At 41.4% G+C, this 23,902-nt stretch overlaps 1 protein-coding gene across 2 annotated transcripts in view; it reads left to right on the top strand.

Moving 5' to 3' along the window:
* Window positions 1-23,902, top strand: part of GTF2E1 (general transcription factor IIE subunit 1) — a 94,426-nt gene that overhangs the window by 11,510 nt on the left and 59,014 nt on the right. The window contains exons 1-2 of one of the 2 annotated variants that reach the window (XM_042852347.2): window positions 4,765-4,826; window positions 9,716-10,193. In XM_042852347.2, coding sequence (XP_042708281.2) covers window positions 9,746-10,193 — 448 coding nt within the window. In that variant the 5' untranslated portion in view covers window positions 4,765-4,826; window positions 9,716-9,745. Of the gene's footprint in view, window positions 1-4,764; window positions 4,827-9,715; window positions 10,194-23,902 lie in introns of those variants that run through there. The other variant, XM_065586908.1, reaches the window with a different exon arrangement.

Below are 23,902 nucleotides of genomic sequence, written 5' to 3'. Positions count from 1 at the left end.
TCAAATGGGAGGGGGGCTGGTGGCAGGATACTTTAGGTGAGGGGTTCTTGTCCCCGGAACTCCGTTCCCTCCTTGTTCCACAACAACCTAAATTTAGTGACTTTTGGACATGTCACAAGAGACTTCCCCTCCCCACTAGGCTTTTGCTGACAGGGGATGATTATGAGAGCAGACATTTGAGGTCAGAATCTGGGGGGGAAGGAGAATTGTTTCTTTTGAAACTGTGGGTTTCGTCCTTGTTTGGGTGCTCAGCTCTGACATGCTTTATTTAAAATATGTCTTCATAGAAATGTTATAGGGTGTCTAGAGCCTGAAATAAGCACAATTAATGAATTTGAATAAATAAAGGCCTACAGCTAGCATCTTCCTTCACATGCACCCTTGATTTACAGTAACTTAAGGGAGAGCCTGGGCAGGGTGGATTGACTGAAATCAAAGCAATTTAAATCACCAATTTTAATTATGATTTAAGTCAGCAAGCAGGAAACATTGATTTAAATAATCAGTTTTAATTGTTTTGCATTTATACTTTTTAGTTATTTTCCTAATGATGCTCATTAGTTTGTAAACCATTAAATGTTTTTTTGCAGCTAAATATAGCCTTTACACTAAATTTTGGTGCTTCTTTTTACTAACCAGGAGGATGCATTATAGGGATGTAAAAGGTTATCTACTTAACCGGTAAGCAATAGTCTTACCGGTTAACCTGCCTTAACCGTTAACCCCGCCGGTCCCAGTGGCCCCGCCAGAGCGGGCCCCAGCCACGCTGGCAGATCGGCTCCAGTCCCAGCCGCACCAGCCAGCGAGATCGGCCCCAGCTGCTTAATCAGTTAACTGTTTAAACAACATATTTTAATCATTTAAACGGTTAACTTTTTAAATGTTGTTTACAGCCCTAATGCATTATACCTGAGCACATTTATTTAAACAGTTATACAGTTTAACTTACATTTATTCAGATTCTTAAATTTTACATTCATGTTTGGATGCATTTCTTGTTTACTAGATTGGTTTTTGTGTGTGTGTGTGCGTGTGTGTGAGATTATTTTGTGTCAAGCTCTATTTGGATGGAAATTCAAATGCACAAAAACATTATTTTATTTCTTTATTTAATAAAACTACCTTAAAAAGCTGGGCACATAAGAATTTTTTTTATCAAACATGTTTGCATTTAAAACTGACTTATTAAACAAAGGAAGTATTATCTGTAATTAGTGAGTTGAACTGATTGTTTTTGGTCACTGTTTCCTTCAAGATTTTAGAACTAGTGGATCTCATCCTCTCGCACTTCGTTTTTATTCTTAGATTGGAAAAGGAAAATAAGCTTTCCCACTTTTTCAGCTCCTAATCGGTTTCTTAACTCTGAATGAAGTAGTCATTGAACTGAACTGGTTGAATAAACTGAAATGAAAAAAATATTCTCTCTGCACCTGCAGAAGAGGCTACTGCTATCAAAAACTGGGCTAGTGCTTCAACAAACTCTGGTTCCACGTGCTTAGCCAGTGACTTCCCACCAGTTCAGTGGTTTGGTTTTCTTTAAAATTTGGCAGCAAAAGTACTGCTTAATATTATTTTTTATGTTTAATTTAAATGATTTTAATATATTAGAATGTTAGGCGTTAATGTAGCTTGCCAATTTCAAATTTAATTTTAAATTGATTTATTTTTAAAAAATAAACCTGTATTCAATTTAAATTTAAAATCTGATTTTTTTTTAAATGTTGTTTTAATCTATTTTTATCCATGCTGAACTTGGCTGGCTCATCCAAAAGTAGAGTTTAGTCCCATGCAACTGTAAAATTGTCTTGAAAAATCATTCTTGTTTCACATATGCAACTTTTTCCTACTTCTCTCACTCTAAAACAACCACGGCACAGCCCAGTTTTAGGGGTTGTTTAGCATTTTATTGTTACAAAATATTTTGCTTTCAGTCTACTTATTTAAGGAAATTTCTGCCTGAAACCTTTTAAAATATGTCACTAACCTCTGCAAAAACTGAGATATTAATGGGAGTGACAGTTCACTTTCACTAGAATATCATATGTGGTCTGATGTCTCTTGCTTCCACTCTCACCCCTTAGTAAGGAAAGTGGGAAATTGTCTGATACCTGTTTTTTATCCTCATGTTCAGAGAAGTGTACTCTAAGCATTGAAAGCCATGAATTACCCCTACCCTAAAGGAGCAAGAACTGTAGTTGATTATTCCAGCAGAAATCTATATTTACTATAATCTGTATCTGAGAACTGAAGTGCTTAAAATGCAGTAAATATTTCAGTTAAGGTTTCAGCAATCGCCTGAATTCTGCCTCCTGTGCTCCATTAAAAGACCTAAACCAACTTTTTGGGCTATCTCTGTTGGGTCAAAACTCACATGTCACCCCCTGCCTAGGCCCCTCACTATTAAGGGATCCTCTTGTAATCTGGGAATACTGTGAATAGGAGGCTAAATAGGGATTAAAGTGAGTATGGTCTATTTGGGCATATGAACAGGGCTGTTTGAAAAGTGGAGTTGATCTTTATGGGTTAATGCCAGCTTTTCTTTACACATTTGTCATTGACAACTATTTCCCATGCCACGTTCAGTCAAGTGCAAATTACTGTTAGACAGGTTACCAAGGGGAGTTTCCAAGAGCCCAATTATATTCCTCCTTCACCTCTTTCCCATTTTGATGAGTGAATGACTGGAAAAACTCATCACTAGGTGACCTGGAACACATGTTGTCATCTCCTTGGAAAGGGCAGAGACCTCATGGATAGGAAATGCCAGGTCACCACTTTTGCCTTAGTGGCCTGACTTTGTATTGGAAGGTTGCCCGGCCTCCCTGCTTTTTGGTACCCATAGGAAGGGCTGAACTTTGTAGCTCTGTAGTTGGTATAAACCAAGCTATTTCACTGGCTCCTTCAAGTGTTCACTCTCTTCAAAGACAATATTTCTCCCCCAAAGCAATAAATATCTTGCAAGGCATCTTCCCTTGCCTTAGTGACAATGTCATGCTGACATCTCTGCATCAGGTGGCTGCAATTCTTGGGAAGTGTGAGTGTGCGTGAGGCGAACTCATCGTATTGTCACGTGCTGAGCAGGTTTATTAAGATGGAAGAACTGTGTGGGAGAGGATGGCATAGAAGGGAAATTGGCACTTGAGTAGGTGGGGGGTGTCCACTGAAGTATAAAGAGTCAAGAGTTTGGATCAAGCACAAACTGATTTTCTATAGAGAACAGATAAAATGGGAATGAACACAGAGAAGGAAGACCTAAAAAGTGAGTTCTAGATATGCATTGATGAGTGTTACTTTTTTCTCCCCTTTTGACTCTGTGCCGGTAAAGTGAGCCCTGAAGTCTCTGTTTATCCCCAGAATAGGCATGGTATAGGCAGTGCCGAGGAAGATTCCCTCATGCCACCTCTTACCATAGTATTTTACCACTGGAGAAACCACCACTGAGGTGAGGGGGAAGTTCTGTCTTTGTATTCTGGTCCCCCTCAGCCATCCAGTCTCCCTGTGAAAATAGCTTAGTTACCTGACACACCATAAGGTAACTAAATTGTAAACCATGTACAGTATTTCAGGTCAAACACCCCAGACTCTGTCTACATCATTGCTAATGCTGGTTCAGTTTCACTGGGGAATTTTTTCAAAGCTTTCCTGCAACTAACTCTAATTTAGCTGCACCGTGTTATTAATACTGAGAGCCCAGTCTAGATGCGCTGCCAGCGTTTGTAAGTGTCTGGTAGCCATGCTAAAATCAGCTCTAATCTACAGTGTTAAGAACACTGATGGCCCATTTACATTAAGACTCCCATCAATGCTAACTAGTGAAGATAAATAATGTTAGTAAGAGGAAACTTCTAAAAATTTACTCAGAATAGTACTTCTTTTTTTATGTGGGATGTTAATGAGAGTTAACCATTAAAATGCCCTGTTTGGTTGATTTTATGGCATTGGCTTACTTTTCACAGAGGAGTTGGAGATGGATATCCAAGCACTGCCTTCCTTCTGCCATTTGCAGCATGCAACCTATTCACATTGGTGGGCATTTGGTATCCAAGCTGAGGGCAGGATACAGCTCTGAGTCAGGAAAAAAGCATGGGGCAAGAGAGTGCTAGGAGAGAATGGGGGAATGATTTTGTTTGTTTGTTTTTTACTCTGCAAGCACTGAGGAGAAGGAAGGAGGCCAGGGACAGACCAATTTTAACTTCTTTATTATTGAGCTGTACCATATAAAGCCTAATTACTCAGCCACCAAGATCATCAGGTCAGGTAACCTGAGAGGAGCATAATCTTCAACTGCAGCAAAGAGATGAGGGAGGGAAGGGATACAGTGGGATTTGGAGGAGGATTGAAAAGAGGCAAAGCTTGAGTTGGTAATGGCAGAAAGGCAGCTGTCACTAAGGATAGGGGGTCTGTGCATGTGTCCGGTACCAAGTTCTCACTGTTTGCAGGCTTCTCTTGGGCTGCAGAGCATGTTATCATTTTATGAATAATTGCTAGCAAAATCCTAAACAATCTCAGCTGACAGGTGATTCAGCAGGTGCTGAGTCACATGCAGGGCTTGTTGATTGCGCAGTGATGGCTCATTAGTGTGCTCAGATGAAGAACATGGAAGGCTTTCTTGCTGCCAGGGTGATGGTGCTCCCTGTCAGCTTTGAAGAATGTGAGTTCTGGATCCTATGCTTTGGGAGAGTAGGGGTTGGTGATAGTGATGACAAGACAGGATATTAGTGCAGTCTTTCTCCCTCTATATTTCCTCCCCCTCCCTTACTTGTGGCCTGTCTGCTCTGGAAGTGGAAGGTGACAGAGAGGACTCATGGAAGTGAACACCAAGACAGGTAAAACTGTCTACTGATGATGAACTATCCCAATTTAAATTCCCTGGGATTAGGAAAATATGTCTCATAAACTTGCCAGGTCCACCCTGGGAAGGGACCCATAACGACTCTAGCACCGGGGCTGCAGCAGGAGAAGGGACACAGAGAGCTCCAGCCCCAGGGCCATGGCAGGGGGTGCAGAGACCTTTATCCTAATTAAGTTTATGAACAGCCATCAGCTGGAAAGTAGCTCTCCTTAACTGGAAAGAAGAGCTCTTTATGAGCAAGGCCGGATTAACCTTTTGTGGGCTTGGCACCAAACATATTTGTGGTCCCTGGATCCCACCTCCAGTGCTGCCTGCTGTAGTGGGGGCTTGAGATGTCCTCCAATCCTGGGGTTGCATGGGGGCTGACAGGTCCTCCGGCTCTGGGGCTGTAGCAGGGAAGCAGAGAGAAAGTGCAACTTTCAAATGTAGAAGTTTTAATTTTTTTTTTTTTTTTTTTACATAACTGCACTCAAACATAAAACAGTGTAAAACGTCTTATTTACCTTGCAATGCTGGCTACAAAAGTACCATGTGAATGCCTGTTCTCGCTTTCAGGTGACATAAATAAGAAGCAGGCAGCATTATCTCCCGTAAATGTAAACAACCTTGTTTGTCTTAGCGATTGGCTGGAACAAGAAATAGGACTGAATGGACTTGTAGGCTCTAAAGTTTTACATTGTTTTGTTTTTGTGTGCAGTTATGTTAACTAAACAAAATCTACATTTGTAAGTTACACTTTCAGGATAAAGAGACTGCACTACAGTCCACTGAAAAATACTATTTCTTTTATTTTTTTACAGTGCCAATATTTGTAATAAAAAATAACAAAGTGAGCACTGTACACTTTGTATTCTGTCTTATAATTGAAATCAATATCTTTGAAAAGTAGAAAAACATCAAATTATTTATAATAAACAATAGAATACCAATTTAAATTTAATAGTGCAATTAAAACTGCAATTACTCACGAATAATTTTTAAATCAAGTTAATTTGTTTTGAGTTAATCACTTGAGTTCACTGCGATTAATTGACAACCCTAGCAATAGTCAATTTAGACCATTTTGTATGTATAATTGGGATTATGTTTTCCAATGTGCATTACTTTGCATTTATCAACAGTGAATTTCATCTACCATTTTGTTGCTCAGTCACCCAGTTTTGTGAGATTCCTTTGTAACTCTTCGCAGTCTTTTTTGGCCGTACCTATCTTGAGTAATTTTATATCATCTGCAAACTTTGCCGCCTCACTGTTTACTCCTTTTTTCTGTTGAACAGCATTGGTCCGAGTACGGATACCTGGGGTACCCCCCCTCCATTTATTCTCTCTATACTGAAAACTGAGCATTTATTCCTACTCTTTGTTTCCTGTCTTTTTAATCAGTTAGTGATCCATGACAGGACCTTTTCTCTTATCCCAAGACTGCTTACTTTGTTTAGGAGACTTTGGCAAGGGAACTTGTCAAAGGCTTTTTGAAAGTCTAAGTACACTAGATCTACTGGCTCACCCTTGTCCACATGTCTGTTGACCTCTTTGAGAGAATTCTAATAGATTGGTGAGGCATGATTTCCCTTTACAGAAGTTGTGTTGAATCTTCCCCAACAAATTGTGTTCAACTACGTGTCTGATAATTCTGCTCTTCACTATAGTTTCAACCAGTTTGCTTGTTAGTTTGCGTCTTTTTTGCTAGTTGCTCTTCAAATTCTTTTTTGGGCTGCCAAATCATACGTTTACACTTGACTTGCCAGAGTCTATGCAACTTTCTGTTTTCCTCCGTAGGATTTGACTTCCAATTCTTAAAGGATGCCTTTTTGCCTCTAACGGCCTCTTTTACTCTGTTTAGTCTTTTTTAATTTTTTTTTGTCCTCTTGCTGTTTTTTTTTTTAATTTGGAGTGTACATTTAATCTGAGCCTCTATTATGGTGTTTTTTTAAAAAGGTTTCATGCAGCTTGCAGGCTTGTGACTGTTCCTTTCAATTTCCATTTAAGTAGCGTCCTCATTTTTGTGTGGTTCCCCTTCTTGAAGTTAAATGCTACTGTGGTGGGTTTCTTTGGAATCCCCCTAGGATGTTAAATTTAATTACATTATGGTTGCTATTACCAAGCTATACAGCTACATTCACCTCTTGGACCAGATCCTGTGCTCCACTTAGAACTAAATTGAGACTTGGCTCTTCCTTTGGGGGTTCCAGGACTAGCTGCTCCAAGAAGCAGTTGTTAATGGTGTCTAGAAATTTTATCTTTGCATCATGTCCTGAGGTGACATATACCAGTCAATATGGGGATAGTTGAAATCCCCCATTATTATTGAGTTTTCTATTTTTGTAGCCTCTTTCCTCTCCCTGAATATTTCATAGTCACCATCACCATCTTGGTCACGTGGTCAGTAGTATGTTCCTACTGCTATACTCTTATTGTTCAAACATGGAATTTCTATCGATAGAGATTCTGTGTTACAGTTTGATTCATTTAAGATTTTTACTATATTTGACTCTCTGCTTTCGTTCTCATATAATGCCACTCCCCCACCAGCACAACCTACTCTCATCCCTATATATTTTGAATTCTGGTATTAGTGTCCCATTGATTACCATCCTTCCACCAAGTTTCTGTGACACCTATTATAGCAATATCTTCATTTAGTACCAGGCACTCGAGTTCACACATCTTAGTATTTAGATTTCTAGCATTTGTATACAAGCACTTATAGAATTTGTCAATCTTTAGTTGTCTGCTTTCATGTGATGTAACTGAATGGGACTCCTTTTCATTTGACTGTTTCTCTTCAGTTCCCATTTGTACTTTATCAACTTCTATCCTCTCTTTGTTAGTAGGATAAGAGGATTCCCGTTAAGAGTTCCTCCCCTAAGGGATGTCTCTGTCCAAACTGTGTGCTCTTCTGTACCTGTCAGCTTTCCTGCCCCGGCCCTTAATTTAAACACTCCTCTGACCCTCTTTAATTTTATATGCCAGCAATTTGGTTCCATTTTGGTTTAGGTGGAACCTATCTTTCCTGGATGGGCTCCTCCTTTCACAAAAGATTCTCCAGTTCCTAATAAATCTAAAACTTTCCTCCATACATCATTGTTTCATCCACACATTGAAGCCCTGCCGTTCTGCCTGTCTAACTGGCCTTGATGGTGGAACTGAACACATTACCATGGAGCTTCTGGACTTGAATCTCTTATGTAGCAGCCTAAATTTGGCCTCTAGGACCTCTCTCCGACCTTTCTCTATGTCATTGGTACCTACCTGAACCACATCACTGGCTCCTCCCCAGCACTGCACATACATCTGTCTAGATGTCTTGAGAGATCTGCAACCTTCCTACCTAGCAAGCAATTCACCATGCGGTTGTCTTGGTCATCATAAACCCAACTATCTATATTTCTAATGATCAAATCCTCCGTTACTATTACTGGTCTCTGTCTAACAAATGAGGTCCCTTTCCCCAGTGTGTGAAGATACCATGACGTCATCTGGAAGAAGGGTCCCAACTATGAGAACGTTTCCCTCCGCTCCATTTTAATGTTCTCCTTCCCTGAGACTTTCATCCTCCTCAACAGCACAGAGGCAGTGGAACCACTACTGTGTCCCGGAAAGTCTTATCTTTGTACCTCTCTGTCTCCCTTAACTCCTCCAGGTCAGCCACTCTGGCCTCAAGAGCCCATGACACAAACTGCTTGCATTAACTACATACATATGCTACCTGCCCATAAGGCAGGTAATCATACATGCTGCATTCAGTGCATTAAAGTGGGTAGCCCCCTCTCTGCTGCTGGGCTTCTGCCTGCATTAGTTTTAGTCCTGCAGCTATTTTTGGGGGGGAGGGGGTAAGGGTAAGGGAGAAGGTGTTTATTGGCCTAAATTTAGAGCATGTTAGATGTATCTGGCTCTCACACTCCCTCTCTAAACTCCCCGTCTAGCTCCTCTAGTCACTAAGGCCTTGGCTACACTTGGGGATTCAAAGCGCTGTGAAGCGCGAGTGTAGTCGCGCCGCCAGCGCTGCAAGAGCTCTCTCGCAGCGCTGCAAGTACTCCACCTCTCCGAGGGGAATAGCGTGCAGCGCTGCAGGCGCTGATTACACTGGCGCTTTACAGCGCTGCACTCGCTGCGCTCGGGGGGGCGTTTTCACACCCCTGAGCGCAGCAAGTTGCGGCGCTGTACAGCGCCAGTGTAGCCAAGGCCTTAGAAGCTGGCTTTTTAACCCCCAGTTCTCCTTGAGTAGCCCCATCCCCTGGTTTACAGATCCTAAAGAATTTAGGGATCAAAGCCTTGTTAAGATGCTCTCAGCCTTGCCTGGCAGGCCTTAAGCTCCGCACATGGTGCCCCAACCAGACCACACTATAAACTGCAGGCAGGCAGGCACACTGCAAGCACACAGACACACAACAAACTCACCTCAAGCATCATGTTTTTTCTCCTCCTTCACCTGGAGAACTCCCTCATTAAACTCCCCAAATGTCAAACTGTGATTTATTTCTGTGTGATGATGTGTCTCATTGTAGACTTTTGGTGCCTGTTTCCTAGATGTAAGTCTCAGCTGATCACGTAGCTCTATAAGAGCTCAAAGGCAAGAGATATTTAATGTTACAGCAGAGCAGGTGGAACTGAAATATATTAGGTATTATGGTAGAAAAAAATCACCAACGTTTTCCCATTTTGCAGTGAAAACAGTGCGGTCTAATCGTACTGTGCTGTTAGTTGCATTATTAATACCTGAAGAGTGTGTTGAGGGAATGGGGAAGGGAAAATGAGAAACTATTATCTTTAGTGGTCCTTCCTTTTTAGGTTTTGGTAACCTGAATCAAAACTGTTTAAGTGAGGGAAAATAATTTATAGTCCATCTTCTTTTCCTTGCAGTATACATGAAGCTTCAGTGTCATACCTGATATGACAGACCCGGACGTCCTCACTGAAGTCCCAGCGGCTCTGAAGCGCCTTGCCAAGTATGTGGTGCGTGGTTTTTATGGCATTGAACATGCTTTGGCTCTGGACATCCTCATCCGGAATCCCTGCGTAAAGGAGGAGGACATGTTGGAGCTGCTGAAGTTTGATCGGAAGCAACTGCGGGCAGTTCTTAACACCCTCAAGGGGGACAAGTTCATCAAATGCAGGATGAGAGTGGAGACAGCTCCGGATGGCAAAACCACCCGGCACAACTACTACTTCATCAATTATCGCCTGCTGGTCAATGTGGTGAAGTACAAGCTGGACCACATGAGGAGGAGGATTGAGACGGACGAGAGAGATTCCACCAATCGTGCCTCCTTCAAATGTCCTATTTGTTTCAGCACCTTCACAGACTTGGAGGCCAATCAGCTGTTTGATCCCATGACAGGTATGGTGCAAGCATGAAATATTTTTGTTTTTTCATCATTTAGGCTCCAGAATTTCAAGAAACGCAGTGCTTTTCAGTAGTGAAACATACTTTGGTGACTGTGATCTTTCTCCTGGGTTATCCTGGAGCTGGGAGCACTATGCTTCAAGAGTTGCTAATATTAGAATGAAATACAAAATTCAAACCCAAAGTCCTTATAGTTTGTAATCAAAGATTCCATGTTGCTTCTTGAAAGAGCAGGAGTGTTAGATCCTCAGTAGACTGGCCAAATTTCAACATGGGTAATTACATGGTCATCTTAGTTTTCCCTTTCAGTTTGAAGAGAACATGGTACTCTTTGCTTCCTGACCTCAGCTGTTCTGTAGTGTTGCTGAGAGAGATTAAACAATTGCCACCTTTTGCCCCAGTAGTTGGCTGTGTTTTGGTGATGGATGCAGTATTACTTATATAGTTGTACAATCCAGGAGCAGTGTTTATAAAGAAAATACTTGTAAGGATGTTTGGGTAAAAGGCAGTATAGAAATGAAAGCTCAGTATCACAATCAAATTCAAAGGAGAATAAAGTAGGGTGTCCTTGTTGGTGGTATGCAGCCTTTTACCACATGCTGCTCTTGCCTGTACATAAGAACGGCCATACTGGGTCAGACCAAACATCCATCTAGCCTGGTATCCTGTCTTCCAACAATGGCCAATGTCAGGTGCTCCAGAGGGAATGAACAGAACAGGTAATCATCAAGTGATCTGTCGCCCATTCCCAGCTTCTAGCAAACAGAGGCTAGGGACATCATCCCTGCCAATCCTGGCTAATAGCCATTGATGGACCTATCCATGAATTTATCTGGTTCTTTTTTGAATCCTGTTATAGTCTTGGCCTTCACAACATCCTCTGGCAAGGAGTTCCACAGGTTGACTGTGTTGTGTGGAAAAAATACTTCCTTTTGTTTGTTTTAAACCTGCTGCCTATTAATTTCATTTGGTGACCCATAGATCTTGTGTTATGAGAAGGAGTAAATAACACTTCCTTATTTACTTTCTCCACACCAGTCATGATTTTATAGACCTCTATCATATCCCCCCTTAGTCGCCTCTTTTCCAAGCTGAAAAGTCCCAGTCTTATTAATCTCTCCTCATACGTCAGCCATTCTATATCCCTAATCATTTTTGTTGCCCTTTTCTGAACCTTTTCCAAGTCCAATATATATATTTTTTGAGATGTGGTGACTACATCTGTACGCAGTATTCAAGATGTGGGCTTAACATGGATTTATATAGAGGCAATATGATATTTTCTGTCTTCTTATCTATTCCTCTCTTAATGATTCCCAACATTCTGTTCGTTTTTTTGACTGCCGCTGCACATTGAGTGGATGTTTTCAGAGAACTATCCATGACTCCAAGATCTTTCTTGAGTGGTAACAGCTAATTTAGACCCCATCATTTTATATGTATAGTTGGGATTATGTTTTCCAATGTGCATTACTTTGCATTTATTGGCATTGTGGTTGATTGTGTGTGGTTTACTGTTAGGCTCTATTGGGGTAACAATGGAACCAGTCAGGAAAGTAAAAATAAATATATTACTGTTTAAAGTCAAATAGTCATTAAATAAATCTGCCAGATTTGTGCATGATTGAGGATAAACAAGATTTTTCTTTGCGTGATTGCCCACATGGTATTCCACTGTTGATGCGCAGCTTTTAAACAGGCTGGTTTTTTTGCTGGGGGCTGTATCTCGGGAACTCTTTGGTTCAAATGTCTCCAAATTTGGCCTGTTAACAGAATCCCATATGCAAGTGATGCACATCAAATTTCAAGACAATCTGAGTAACACTGTAGATTTTTAGAGCACTTAGAAGAGTTGAGCTTTAAACAGAAAGCTGGTCTTAACCTTAACTATCGTGGGGTTGTCACCCTGCTGTAATATAGCTGGAGATAGAGATGGAAATGGCAGATAGCTAAAGTAAAGCACTATCTCTTACAGAGGCCGCTGGGGGAAAATGTTAATCCTTTGTTCTGTGTCCTTTTAAAACCATGCAATCTGCAGAAATGTACTTTCTACAGGCAAAGTGTTGCAAGATTGTTAGACTCTAAATAACTCAGTACCATCTCTTCAAATGGATTTTTTTAGTACTTAAGAGAAACAACAAAGCATTAAATATCCACAAGTACATTCTGTTGTTCATGTGGGTCAGCCACATGCTATACGTAAGAGAGTACAAGCTTCAGTGTTTTCTTAACCGGTAGAGGGAGACGCTCTGTTCTGTTTGGAGACAGTGGTTAGGGAAGATTAATTTGTTAACCGTTACCAACATAGAAAGCATTTTATAGCTTTGTTTTCTGTAGCTCAAGTTAATCAAGTCTGGATGGGTGATGCACGCTTTTGATGTTTCTTCCCCCTTCTCATAGCCCAATCATATTTGTGAACCTGACATAGTGTAACATTCAGTTGTCAGATTCAAGGTTAATATGAAAGAAAAATTACGTGACTAGAAACTGCAAGGGAGAGTGGGTTGTGGTGAGGGAGAGACAGAAGCTAGAGCTCCCACATTGAATTTAACAGACTTGTGTTGGGCTCTGTTATTTATAGTACTCAATTGAAATATTACATTTTACTGAAAAATTAAACTGTCAGAGTATTTACCAGAATAATATTTGAATTTGATTTTGAAGCTAGAAAGAAAACAAATCTAAGGTTCCCTGTGGTTGAAGAAAGATGTATCTTTTTCTCTCCTTCTTCCCCCTTCTCTGTCTCCCCCAACCTCCATCATATTCACATAATCCTTTTATTGTACCACATTGCTTTCTGTTTCTATTATTGTAAGAAAAATCTTCAGGTAAACATATTACATTTATTATTGGTTTGGCTTCATGTTCTAGTACAGAATGGGACATGCACCCATAGACTGGGCAATGGCTTATTTTAAAAATTAGATTGAACAAGACACTAAAGAGAAGGTACTATAGGGGGTAGCCGTGCATTGGAAAGGGGATGGAGTAGATGCCATGATAGGTTTCTTCCATCACTATAGTCTCCTGCTATATGGATTCACAAGTAGTTAACCCCTTCCTCCCTGACTCTTTGCTCTTGCATTCGTAATAATAATCTCGGTGCTATTTTAGTGTTGTCAGTTTCCTGCATGGTAGCAGTGGCATATTGTTAATATAGTTAAATGAAATTTAAGCTGTATAAGGAAGGGGAGATGTAAATGTTAAAATGGAAATCAGTGGAGTCTTTTAAAAAAAAATAATAATTCAGTCCTGCACTGCATATTCTTGGGCTTAACAGCAATATTCCACTGTATAACACACTTAGTTTGCTTTTCTCTAGCACCTTTCAAACTCCAGCTGTCTCAAAGCACCGTGAGCTAAGGTAAGGCAGTAACTGTGGAACTAAGCTCTCATGTGGCTGGACTGTCTTGTTGAGGAAAGAGATTTTGACCAAACTCCTGTTGTGCCTTGAGCATCTCATATCGTAAAATCCCATAATTTTTCTGGGTGCCCAGCTATTCACTTCATCCCTTCCAGAGTATTCTAAACACATCTGCCAAAAGCCTCTGTTGTCTCTCACTATTCAGTCTCCCCACTTTCTCACTCAGACCCTGCACTAACTTTCAGTCTTCTACATCAAGTAGGAATTACATGCTCTCACTTTCAAGGCTCCACATAACTTGGCCTATCCTACACTTTTCCTAATTTGTTTTCTCAAGTCCACCCACCCTTTTCCCTTTCTTGTGCTGCCAATTCTCGTCTCTTCTCATTTTTGATGGTCTCCCTTGTCCACTTCGCACTCCATGTCTCTTCATTCTGCTCTCTCCCATCCCACCTTCAAAAAAAATTACTAAGAACCATGTGTTCCATGAAGCGTTCAAGCTGCGTAACTACCCTTTTCTTTGTTCAGTATAGTATTGAATCATAACCTTAGACCACAAGATCTTTGGAGCAGGTATTGTGGCTATATTTTCTCTACTGTACAGGGCCATGTACGTATTATATATCAATGATTTAAAAAAAACCAACCAACTCTACAACCTCCAGCAGGGCTCAAAAATCCATTTGTTTGCTCATCACTGGCATGTCAGAAATTTTTCCTGGAAAGGGCCCTAAGCCTTTCCCTTCTGAAGAACTTCAGTTTCTATTTTTACATTTTTCACCATCATGGTTGCAAAGATAGCTTTCCATTTGTGACCTTAATGTAAATTAATGTGATGTTACCGTCTTGAGTCTGCAACCACAGCTTGAGGGTCTTTGTCACTGCTCAGAGCTATGTCAGGTAGCAGCAAAATGAAACTGACCAGACTCTGCTCACTTTCACTGCTGCTCAGAAATGAAATGGTAATCATCTCAGTTTCACTCTGCTTCAGGTTAGCAAATCTCTGAGCTATACCCAAAGACAAATGGAAAAATTCAAACTGTAGATAAGGCACACACATTTAATAGTAATGGTAATGTTTAGAATGATTCATCAAGGGACGTGATAGATTGTCCATTACTTGAAATCTTTAAATCAAGATTGCATGTCTGTCTGAAAGATATACTTCAGTTTAACCACAAGTTATTGGACATTCAGGAATTAGTGGGTGCAAGTTTATGGTTAGCCCTAAGCAGAATGTTAAATGAGATGATCATAATTGTCCTTCTTGGCCTTACAATTATGGTTCACTGGAGCTGTTGCTCCTAGAGTCCTGGTGGCCATCCTCTCATATTTTGAAGTGACGTCTGTGACATTACCTAGGTCCAGGATACAATCTGGACTGATGAACAGCTGTGTCTACTCAGTTCTCCAACCGGGGGTGCCTTTTACACTGCTTCGCTGTGAAAGCAACCATTTTTGGTCTGCTCATACAAAGCCTCCTGCATGTAATTTACTCCCAGTTATTCTATATGAGTGCTATAGCCAGCTACTCTTGAATTACACTGTAGAGCAACACCAGCAAGCTCCCAGTCCCAGACTTTCCCCAGAAATGTATGTCTTGTACTGCCAAGCTTTCTCTTGAACAATAAATCCTGTTATCTCAAATACTTTCCCAAACACTTCAGTAAAAACACACTGGTTTTGGCTAAAACAAATATATTATCTACAAAAGATAGATTTTAAATTAATATAAGTAATGAGGCATAAAAGTCAGAATTGATTACAAGAAAATAAAGGTAAAACACAACTAATGCCTAACTTATCAAGCTGAGTGAATTCAAAGCAAAGTCTCTCTCACCACATGTTTCTGCAGTCTTACTGGCTGACTTTCTTTCAGTCAGGATCCCTCCCCTGGTCCAAAGCTGTTTCCTTTCTTCTTTAGGTGTTGTGGATGCTGAGGGTAGAGAGAAAGGGAGGAATAATTTGGGGTGTCTGCTTTCCCTTCTTACAGTTCTTTTTCTTCTTCGAGAATCATCTCCAGCTAAGGTTCAGGAGACAGAAAGTCTGTGTGGACATGAACCCCAAGTTGTTTCTGTGTCAAGATGTAGATTTTTTTTGGCCACGCCCTCTTTTCTGTCAAAGAATGGCCACTTATCCAGGTGATGGTTCATTTGATTTTGTTGACACCTGGCTGAGGTGTTGGCTAGCGTTTTGTCTCTGGGGAATTGGTTTTTGACTGCTCCCCAGATTTGAAACATGTCTTTCAGTAATAGCATGCAGTACAATCTTACAACTTTTTAACAGCTTTGCCAAACACATTTTACCAGGACAATAATGGTCAGCAAATGATGAGTTTTTAAATGATATCTCACATAAGGACAGCCATATTGGGTCAGACCAAAGGTCCATCTAGCCCAGTATCCTGTCTTCCGACAGTCAGGTGCTTCAGAGGGAATGAACAGAACAGGTAATCATCGAGTGATCCATCCCCTGTTGCTCACTCACAAAGCATACTTTATACGAAATATATCATAGTCCTGTAAAAGGGGGGAATATAGGGGTACAGACTGTCACAACATCTGCTGGTATGTCTAATCTTCCTGGCTATTAAGCGTCTGCTAAATTTTTCATGCCATGACCTACAGTGCTCATGCAATGTCTGTCTGGGTGAGTTTTGTCAATACAAGCACAGAAAATATTTGCCACATACACCCCTCTCTTGGCTTTACAAATCCAAACACGCACAAATGGAAAGACATCCCTAACCCTTTTGTGAATATTGCTAAGCCTTTGCCACTTCAGTGGAAAAGGTTGTTACTGCAGCTTTCTTGCTTTGTATTATTCTGCTGACTTGCTGTTCTTTTTGAAGGTGCATGCTTGGTAATACTGTCTCCCAAGTGTGTCATCCTTTTAGACATGGACATCTGTTTAGATGTCAGATCAAGAACACATGTGGAATCCTGTTACTTGTGCTGCAGTAGATTGTATTGTTCGATTCATATTCAAACTTATAGCATGCAAGCCTAGCCAGTGTCTGTGCTGATGCTAAAAACTTACTCTGCTGTGAAGGGCTTTAGATTTGGGGGACAGGACTAAAGAGCTAGATTTTAGCCAGTAGTGGGGTCTTTTGTTGCAGTGGTAAATATTTGAGCCAGCATTGGCAGCAGGAGGAAGTATGGGAGGCTCCTGAAATACAACACACCTAGAAAGGATGGCAGAATCAGGATTATAGCATCTTGAAACTTAAAGTAGACCTATAAGGGAGTAAAGCATTGGTTAGGTGAGCTTACCCTATATAACATGGTAAAGGTCTAATCTTTATATAGTGGATGACTGATTAGCAATGTATGAGTAATATAAAAGTAGGTTTTGTAGGTCTGTATAATTGTGTGGTTGTTATAACCTTTTAGAGATGGGGAAAGTGCAAACAAAGGTTCCGGGGAAAGAATACTAACATTTGGTCATTCTGTTACTGAGTTTTTGTAGTGTCTAAAGTAAACAAGGAAAGTCCCTGTCAAATAATAGGATTGATAATTTTCTTTATGCTAAAAAGGGGAACAACGTGTTATGTAAGTTATTGTGTAATTTGTAACATCATGTATGGCAATAACTATGTCCCAATAGTAAAGGAAAGATTTGGAGTAGTGAGTAGGAAGGAGTGTTGATAAAAGATTGTGTAATATTGTGTGTAAAAGATCATGTCAGAAACTAGAATCTCTGCCTGGGGTGTAACACTCTGTACCTGTGTAAATACAACCTGGTCCTTGGATTTAAGAACTCACTGTAAGCAGTGTTTTTTCTGCTTTCTATGGGTTTGGTGAGGTAACCTGTGGGCCTGGTGGAATTGGTCCTGAAATATCCTTACAAGACCCATTGAATTCCATTTTCTCTATGTCTTCGTTGTCTCCATTCCTGAATGTCCTGGCAAGAAAAGGGCACAGATGCCTATAATGGTGATAAGGTTCAGTGTGCGTGCATGTCTCCAGCTCTGAGATGGAATTTGAATTGTTCAGGCATGTAGGTGTATACATGTGAATTTGGGGATCTCGCTGCTAGATCTTTTTGTGGTATTTGATCACCAAATTCTGCTGGGCAGTCTCCAAGAGATTGCAGGGTGAATGGAAATGGCTCTGGTTCTTCTCAGACCAAACCAAGAGAGGGTTATAATAGGCAACAGATACTGTATCTTCAAAACTCTCTATGTGGCATTCCACAAGGCTTAATTTTCTCCCTATTTTTTCCAATACAGAGTATGGGGGGATAATGTTCAGGCAACGGATGACACCTACCTCTAAATCACCTTTATACCCAATATAACCAGCACCATCTTCTCAGCTAGGCATTGAGAAAGCTGAATCAGCACCTGTATGAAAGGCAAGTGTCGAAATTGAACGCAGACAAAAGGAGCAAGGGAAGCATTTGTATTTTCCTCTTCTATAACAGTTCCCTCTGTTGAGGGCACGTGCTGTCAGGTTACGTCCGTTCAGTGTTGGTGGCCTTTTAGACAGTGCTGTTAGAGCCCACATAGCTACAACTATGAAAAATACCCTTTTCTGTCTCCGGCTCTCCAGAAGGCACTACCTCTCCCCTCCAACACTATTATACTTCATCTTGGCCACTCTGATCCATGCCAGGTCCCACGGTGTCTGCATTTAAAAAAAAATCACCACTACTTATGGGCCAGTTGGGGGAGTTTGTGGGCCCTGAACTGAGGCTAAGAAATGAATGGCTGATGCAGACTGAAGTCAACTGGAATCCCTATCGATAGTGTCTCCAGGTCAGGAGTGAGGAATACTTAAAGGATGGCACAAAGGTAGCTTGCCTTGCTGCTACACATGGTACACCTATTTGAGGCTAAGTTGAAGGATTTGATCTCCAGGGCTGTCAGTCTGGAACGTCTCATGGGGAGTAGTATCACAGGCCGGAGGAGGCTGAGCCTCCCCAAATAGCCAGGCGTGGCCATGCCCATGCTGTGCCACCAGGCCCCCTCCTGCGTCCTGCTGTTCCCCCATGGCTGGGGCTGGGGCCAGGGCCGGGCCGCCTGCCCGGTGCTCCGGGGCTGGGGGTGCTGGGGCCGGGCCAGGCTCCGGGGTTGAGGGCGCTGGGGGCCACGCCACCCGTCTGGAGCAGCGGGCTGCACCGCCCGTCCAGCACTCTGGAGCTGGGGGCGTTAGGGCAGCCTGGGGTGCGGAGGGGCTGGCAACTACTCTGGGGGGAGGCCTCTGGGCTCTTTTGGGGGAGGAGGGGAGGAGAGGCAGGGCCTTGGGCAGAAGGGGTAGGTCTAGGGCACATGTGTCAAACTCAAGGCCCGCGGGCCACATCCGGCCCGCCATACAACTATATCCGGCCCGCGAAATCGTTTTATATATCTGTTTTTAATGGCCCTGTGATATGACGCCCCAATAACACACACTACAAATCCCATGATGCAGTGCAATTGCCGCCAACGGCAAGCCGCGGTTCAAGTTCGCGGTCTGTTGATGTATACAACGCTAATATCAAATCAAAGCTAGACCCCAACAATGGCCAAGAGAAAACTTGATTCTGAAAACCGAGGCTTTCAAAGCCGGTGGGAGAATGAGTATATGTTTACTGAAATTGCAGGTAAACCAGTGTGTCTCCTTTGCGGGAGTAATATCGCTGTAATGAAGGAGTATAACCTAAGACGGCACTACGAGACGAAACATGAGAACAAATTCAAAAACCTGAGCGCAGGACAGAAGCTACAAAAAGTAGAGGAGTTGAAGAAGAATTTGACATCCCAGCAGACGTTTTTCACCAAAGCAAAATCACAAAGTGAAGCTGCTGTGAAAGCAAGTTTCATTGTGGCCGAAGAGATCGCCAAATCAGGGCGGCCGTTTACCGAGGGGGAATTCGTAAAGAATTGTATGATGAAAGTGTGCGACGTCCTTTGTCCAGATAAAACGCGAGCGTTTGCAAATGTAAGCCTCAGCAGAAACACTGTTGCTAATCGGGTTTGTGAGATGGCGACTGATTTGAAAACACAGTTGATTGAAAGAGCAAAAGATTTTGTTGCATACTCCCTTGCCGTGGATGAAACTACTGACGCGACTGACACTGCACAGCTGGCGATATTTATCCGTGGTGTGGATTCCAATTTGTGCGTAACAGAGGAAATACTGGACATTAAATCGATGCACGGGACAACGAAAGGAGAAGACATCTTTGGAAATGTATTTCAAAGTGTAACCGACATGAAACTGCCGTGGGAAAAACTCGTTGGACTTACAACAGATGGCGCACCTGCTATGTGTGGTGAAAAAAATGGACTGGTGGGAAGGATGCGCTCAAAGATGCGGGAGGAGAACTGTGCCGGTGAGTTGACAGTGTATCACTGCATCATACACCAGGAATCGCTGAGTGCTAAAGTCCTAAAAATGGATCATGTGATGAACACTGTAACACAAACCGTCAACTTTATCAGAGCCCACGGTTTAAATCACCGCCAATTCCAGTCTTTTCTGCGGGAAATAGATAGCGAGTTTGGCGATATGCCATATCATACGGAGGTCCGGTGGCTAAGTCGGGGAAAAGTTCTCAAAAGACACTTTGAGCTGCGAGAGGAAATCTGCCAGTTCATGGACAGTAAGGGGAAAGACTGCACAGTTCTGCGGGATGAAAAGTGGAAATGTGAGTTGGCGTTCCTGGCTGACATAACGTCGCATCTTAGCGCTTTAAACCTTCAACTCCAGGGACGGGAGCACATAATAACCGATATGCATGATGCAGTGAAGGCATTTCAAGTGAAGCTGCGCTTATGGGAGACACAAATGCACCAATGCAACTTGTCTCACTTTCCCTGTTGCCAAGTAATACGGAACCAAGAAAGTGCCACAGTTTTCCCAAATGCCACCTTTGCTGAAAAACTCAGCGCGCTGCGCACTGAGTTCGCACGGCACTTCAGTGACTTTGAGGCACAGAAAAGTAACTTCGAGCTGCTTCGCAACCCATTTGCAGTCGATGTGGAAACCGCACCTGTAGAAATGCAGATGGAGCTGATAGAACTGCAATGTAACGGGACACTGAAGGCAAAGTACGACACTGCGGGGCCAGCACAGTTCACTCGCTTCATTCCTGAAGCGATGCCGCAGCTCCGCCAACATGCGGCTCGAATCCTGTCCATGTTTGGCAGCACATATCTGTGCGAGCAGCTGTTCTCTGTGATGAAAATTAACAAAACGTCACACAGGAGTCGCCTCACTGATGAACACCTGCAATCGATCCTGAGAATCTTCACAACACAGAACCTAACCCCAAACATAAACGAACTTGTTGCAAAGAAAAGACTCCAAGTATCAGGCTCTGACTAAATAGGACAAGAAAATGGAATGTTATGATTTGTTATGATTATACTTTTGCTTTAAATTCAATTTTTTATTTATATTTTCAGATTTTTTAATATTCCAGCATGTACAGATTTTGAATGTATTGTATTGACAGGATATTTTTTTATGAAGAGCAAAATATTTTAAGTTGAAATGTATTTATTTTGGAATGATATCCTGTATTTTGGTTCATATTAATGGTTAAAAAACATAAATATTTAGTCTGTTAAATAAATGGTTATACTGTTCGGCCCGCGAGTTTTGAGTTTTGGCCCCCTGTGCAATTGAGTTTGACACCCCTGGTCTAGGGGCTAGCCTCCCAGAGTCAGCAGTTCATGCGCTGCCAATGAAATCTAGTATTCATGAATAAGGCATATGTTTTTAATAGTGAGGATAACTAACTACTGAAACAGTTTAATAAGGGTTGTGGTGGATTCTCCATCACTGATAAATTTTTAAATCAATACGATATTTTTCTAAAATATCTGCTTAGGAATTACTTTGGCAAAGTTTGGTGGCCTGTGTTATACAGGAGGTCAGACTAGATTATCACAGTGGTCCCTTTTGGCCTCAGAATCTATGAATAAAAAGTTCTATTTTAGCCTATCTATTTAGGTATTTCTAAATTGCCCATCACCAAGGTATGCAAGCACCTAATTTTATTTAAAAAAAATGCCTGTTCTGCCCATCTAGTGAGTTGATTGCCCACATGCATACCACTGAATAATTAGTTAACCTCAATATTAGTTTCATATAGGTTGTTGCTCCATTAGTTGCATAACAGAAGATCCTTCTAAGAATTTGGCTTTATTTTGGGAGCGGGAGGACTGTTATAAAAATCTTGATTTAAATGTACTTTATTACTTTATTTCATGTTTTATTTACAAGTTGATTGTTCTTCACTCTCTCCCCATTTTGTCTTAAATTGCTAAAATGAACATTTTGTAAGTGTTTCTAATTAGTTTCCTCAATGTTAGTAGAGAAACTCTATGAGATCTGAAATTCTGTTAAAAAGTTGCTCACACACAAAGTTAATCTATTTTGAAAAAAAAATCCAGGCCCTCATTTGTGAGAACAATACAAACGAAACAAAAATTATAACCAGGTAGCTTGTGCTATATTTGCAATGAACACCACCTATTGATATATTCAACTTCAACAAGTCAAGAAACCAAAATAAGCTCTATTCCTTCGTCGGAGTTTGCAGTCTGAAGTCAGTGAGTCTTTTTTGTACATCCCACTCTTATGTGCCTATATGTAGACATTTAGACTCCTATCTTTGAAAATGTTGGCATGTATATAAAAAAGTCATTAACTTTAGTATATTCAAAGTCTAAATAATTTTTGATCACCCTGAAAGACTTTTGTTTTGAAATGACAAAGATTTTATGATACTAAGAGATGTTTTTAACAAATACAATTTTTGCTCCTGACCTTGCAAATACTTATGCAGATGCTCAATTTTAAGCACAAATAGTCCCATTGCTGTGCTTCTTTGCACTTGTGTGAGCAGGTGCTTTTAAAAGGTGAAACTTGCTGATCTCCAGCCTTTGCCCAAGGGTCTCTTCTGTTCCTGAATGCAATACATTATGACCCTTGAAGGCACTGTGTTAAGAGGAGGATTTGTAGCTGATTATAAACTGAACATGTATTCCATGAGCCACACCCAGTGATTTTAAAACCAGAACCCTCTGTCTTTTTACTCTGGGGAGGAGGTAGGAGTCTCCCCAACTGCCTGTCTCCTGCTTCTCCTCTATTCCCAGGAGCAGCTCTGGGATGAGCTAGCAGCACTCTGAACAGCTGCTGTCCTTCTCCTGCTGCAGCTGCTCAACAACTCCACAACTGGCTGCCCGCTGCATTGCAGGGGAGGGAGAAGAAGAGTTACTCTTACTGTTCTGTTGCCTGCTTCTCTGTTGTGCTGCAGGAGCCACAATCTCTGGACTGTGGTAGCTTAGTATTTCGGACTTTGGGCTGGAAAGATAGGGGACAACTGGTATACCATATCACTAGTGAGATGGTACAGTAAGCTGCACTTTCTCTCTAGGCATAGCCATCGTAATGGAAGTTACAGGCCTTCGTCTCTGCTTACAACACAAGGTGTACATCCAGTTGCCAGGCCTGATAGCAGTGTATTGTCTGTGTTGATAGGAGGTGGTTAGACATTATGGGAGTCCTCTAGTAGTTGTAGTCAAGAATAATAAATTACAATGAGATTACTATGGAAATATAACAGGCATCTGCATTAATCCTTTGTGAGTTCATAAGTATTCATTGTAATAGTGAGGAATAGGAAGTAACTGGGGCTTTACAGTAAAATGTTTCATGCTGTAACTTTGGTCAGCTTTAGTTCAAGCTACTTTTAAAATTAGAAGAAGGAGGAAGAAAGAACAAGTAGTTCTGGTCAGAAACTATTTTTAACCGAATTCTGTGGCACCCAGAGCAATCACCATATCTTCCATTGAGATGTAAATCTGAGGCCCTGACCCACTTGTCATTAAAGTTCTCCGGCACTTTTTGGGGTGTTTTATTCCTAGTGTACTGAACAGAATCCATTTTAAGTAATTATGGTCTGCCACTCCCGATTAGTTTGAATTGAATATAGGATTTTTCTGCACTTTCTATCCTAAAATGTTATAGGATGTCTGTGTTTCACCCTAGAGGTGGCTGCAATTTTAGTGGTAAATAAAGTGATTATGTAACTTGAAAATGTTGCCAACTCTTACGATTTTATTTAGGGTTGTTGGTTAATCACAGTTAACTCATGCGACTAACTTAAAAAAATTAATTGTGTAACATTCACAATTAAGGCTACGTTTTAGTCACAGGAATTTTTAGTAAAAGTCACAGACAGTAAACAAAAATTCATGGCCTGTGACCTGTCCATGACTTTTACTAAAAATACCAGTGAATAAAACTTGGCGGGGGTGCTGCCCGGGAGCCCTGTGAGTGCTGGGGGAGGGTGGCCTGGCTGCTGTGTGTGTCGGGGGAAGGGAAGGGAGGGTGCACGCGTT

This window comes from Chrysemys picta, chromosome 1 (genome assembly GCF_011386835.1).
Source record: "Chrysemys picta bellii isolate R12L10 chromosome 1, ASM1138683v2, whole genome shotgun sequence".
Taxonomy (NCBI): domain Eukaryota; kingdom Metazoa; phylum Chordata; order Testudines; family Emydidae; genus Chrysemys; species Chrysemys picta.
Note: the sequence above shows the minus strand (reverse complement) of the source record. Positions and strands in the feature narration are given on the sequence as shown.